This window comes from Polistes canadensis, unplaced genomic scaffold (assembly GCF_001313835.1).
Source record: "Polistes canadensis isolate GaletaPanama2010 unplaced genomic scaffold, ASM131383v1 scaffold_0, whole genome shotgun sequence".
In the NCBI taxonomy this organism is placed as follows: Eukaryota; Metazoa; Arthropoda; class Insecta; order Hymenoptera; family Vespidae; genus Polistes; species Polistes canadensis.
In genome coordinates, this window is record NW_014569547.1 from 1,870,337 (window position 1) to 1,873,382 (window position 3,046).

The following is a 3,046-nucleotide window of genomic DNA, read 5'->3' on the forward strand; positions in this document are numbered from 1 at the left end:
GTGTTTCGAAATAGGAAGAAATTAAAAGATATTTAATGTGTTCGTTAATTATTACATCTTATTAAGAAAGTTTATATCAATTGTTCGTTATTGTTCATTGAAATATCAAATGACAATATTGGAAATTTAATAATTTAAAACAAACAAAAATTGGACAATTTTCAACGAGATGCAGCATTAAATTTGCAAAAAGGACAATCATCTTCTTGGATCGTCTTATTGTATGTATATGTACCTTTTTTATACATTTATTTAATTATTTTTGCAATTTACATAATTTAATTATCTATAGATCAACCGATAGAAAAATTAATTAAGAATACATTTACATTTTATCCAAAATCTAATCAATAACTTTTGATTATATTAATAAAGATAGAAATCATTTTTATTTTTTAATCATTTTTATTGTCTCTCTTTCTCTCTCCTCTCTCCTCTCTCTCTCTCTCTCTCTCTCTCTACTTTAAAGATAATCTACCAATGATATAATTTTAAGTGTTTTGCTTAAAAATAGAATTACATATAAACAAAAAATAAAATTCGATCAAGCTAAGCGATAGAAAAATAAAAAAAGATCATAATTAAAATTAATTAATCGTGAGATTACAAAATTAGTCATTGTAAATAATAAAAATATTTGTACATAAACGTACGCGCGCATACGTAATAAAATAATGTTATTCTTTCAGAGAGAGGACAAATGAAAGAAAACAGTTACTAAAAACTATTTAAAGAAATTATGGAGAAAAATAATGTTGGGGTTTCTAACGAAGCCCTTGTCTACCCAACTGGTCAAACGCTCAAAGCGAAAAAACTTCCCCAATTTATAGCAAGTTTTGCAGTATCGGTAGGAGCAATAGCAGCAGGTTTAATGATATCATGGACATCACAGACTGGTGAAGATGGTATCAAATTATCCGAAACATACAAGTTTCCTATTACACCAGAAGAATTTTCATGGGTCGGATCGTTGGCACCTCTTGGTGCTGCAGTTTCGTGCGTACCAATTGGTACACTTTCAGATATGATAGGCAGAAAGAATGCTATGTTATTACTTGTAATACCATTTACGATTGGCTGGTTGTTTATTATCTTTGCTAACTCTGTCATTTATTTTTATATCGGAAGATTTCTGACAGGTTTTAGCGGTGGGGCTTTTTGCGTAACGGGTCCAATGTATACCTCGGAAATAAGTGAGAGTAAAATACGTGGAAGTTTAGGTACATTTTATCAGTTATTCTTATGTATAGGTATGCTAATACTATATACTTCAAGTAGAGCTTTAAATATATATGAAATATCCATTTTGAGTTGTGTCGCACCGTTACTCTTTGGCATAATATTCTTCTTCATGCCTGAAACTCCGACGTATTATTTAATGAAAGAAAACGAAACAGCTGCCAGAGAAAGTTTTAAGAAGTTACGGGGTTCTCAATATAATATTGAACCGGAATTATGTTTATTGAAAGAAACGATTGAAGAGATTAAAAGAAACAATGTATCTTTTCGAACAGCTATACAAACTAAAGCTTGTAAAAAAGCTATCGTTATATCTTATGGTTTAATGATGATTCAACAATTGAGCGGAGTTAATGCTATAGCAATTTACATCAGTTCTATATTTGAAAAAGCTGGTGGTTCGTTTACTGGTAACGAGGCTAGTATTATAATTGGTGCACTTGGATTAATTATGGTAGTTAGTAGTTCGCTAATAGTTGACCGTCTTGGTAGAAAAATATTGCTTATAATATCTATTGCTGGTACGTCTTTTTCTAATTTTTTATTTGGCCTTCATTTCTATTTTATAGAAGAACTAGATGTAAATAATATAGGCTGGTTACCTTTACTATCAATTATCCTTTTTATCGTTTCATTTGGAGTCGCACTTGGTCCACTTCCATGGATGATGATCAGTGAATTTTTTGCACCAGAAATTAAAGGTATCGCTGGTAGTAGTGCATGTTTGTTAAATTGGATATTGGCATTTATTGTAACTAAAACTTTTGTAAATTTGAACAATGTTATACATACCTATGGTACCTTCTGGTTATATGCAATCATTTGTGCTGTAGGTATCCCTTTTGTTATATTTTTGGTTCCTGAAACAAAAGGAAAATCGTTAGAACAAATTCAACGTGAATTAAACGCATAATTTTCAATATTAACAAAAAATCTTATATATATACATATATATATATATATATATGTAATGTAATGTAGTAACATTACAAATGTTCATATTGCGAGACTGATTTTTTTTCTTTTATATAAATTTTGAGAGTCTGTAATATGTTTCGAATTTATAAGTAATATATTATTTATAGTTTTATACACATAATTTATAATCGTTTAAGTTAACGTAGATTATATTATCCTTATAATGATAATTGAAACTTAAATAAAATAAAGTTTAAAAATTAGAAAATTACCCTCCACAATTTTTATTTTCAATTGATCTGCCATCTAGAGAAAATCTTTGATACTAATACACCATAATTTTGCCGAGCATTCAAAATGGTCGAAATTGTATATACCTGTAGAGAAACAAATGAACTTTATTCTATTTTCACTAGATGGCTGATCGATCAAGTTTATCAAAGATTTTAAAGGGTAAATTTAAAAAAAAAATGTTCGTTAAGGTCACTATATAATTTTTGTAAAAAAGTCATTAACATTTTTCTACTATCATTTATTCATAATAATATCAAATAAATTATAGTTACCAAATAAATTTTCATTAAAATATTCTAACATATGTATAACAAATCCTATATAACAAAATAATAATTCGATTTATAATAAAAAATTTGTAAAACATCTATAATTTATCGATCGCGATCAATAAAACAATTTAATTTTTATAAAAAGAAAAGAAAAAAGAAAATAGAAAGAAAATTCTTACATCTGATTGTGAGATCAAATACGTATTAAGTATCGACCTTCGTTCGTGATTACATTTGCGTTCTTCTTTATACGAATGTATGAATACCTGTGAATAGAATAAGAAAGATAGATTGAAAAATAAAACGAGAAAAGGAGAGAGAAA

At 27.8% G+C, this 3,046-nt stretch overlaps 1 protein-coding gene across 1 annotated transcript; it reads left to right on the plus strand.

The window, feature by feature from the left end:
• Nucleotides 1–721: 721 nt before the first annotated feature.
• LOC106784860 (facilitated trehalose transporter Tret1-like) lies at nt 722–2,152 on the plus strand. The gene has a single exon (XM_014745235.1). The coding sequence runs from the start codon at nt 740–742 to the stop codon at nt 2,150–2,152; it is 1,413 nt and encodes a 470-aa protein (XP_014600721.1). The 5' UTR covers nt 722–739.
• The last annotated feature ends 894 nt before the right edge of the window (nt 2,153–3,046 follow it).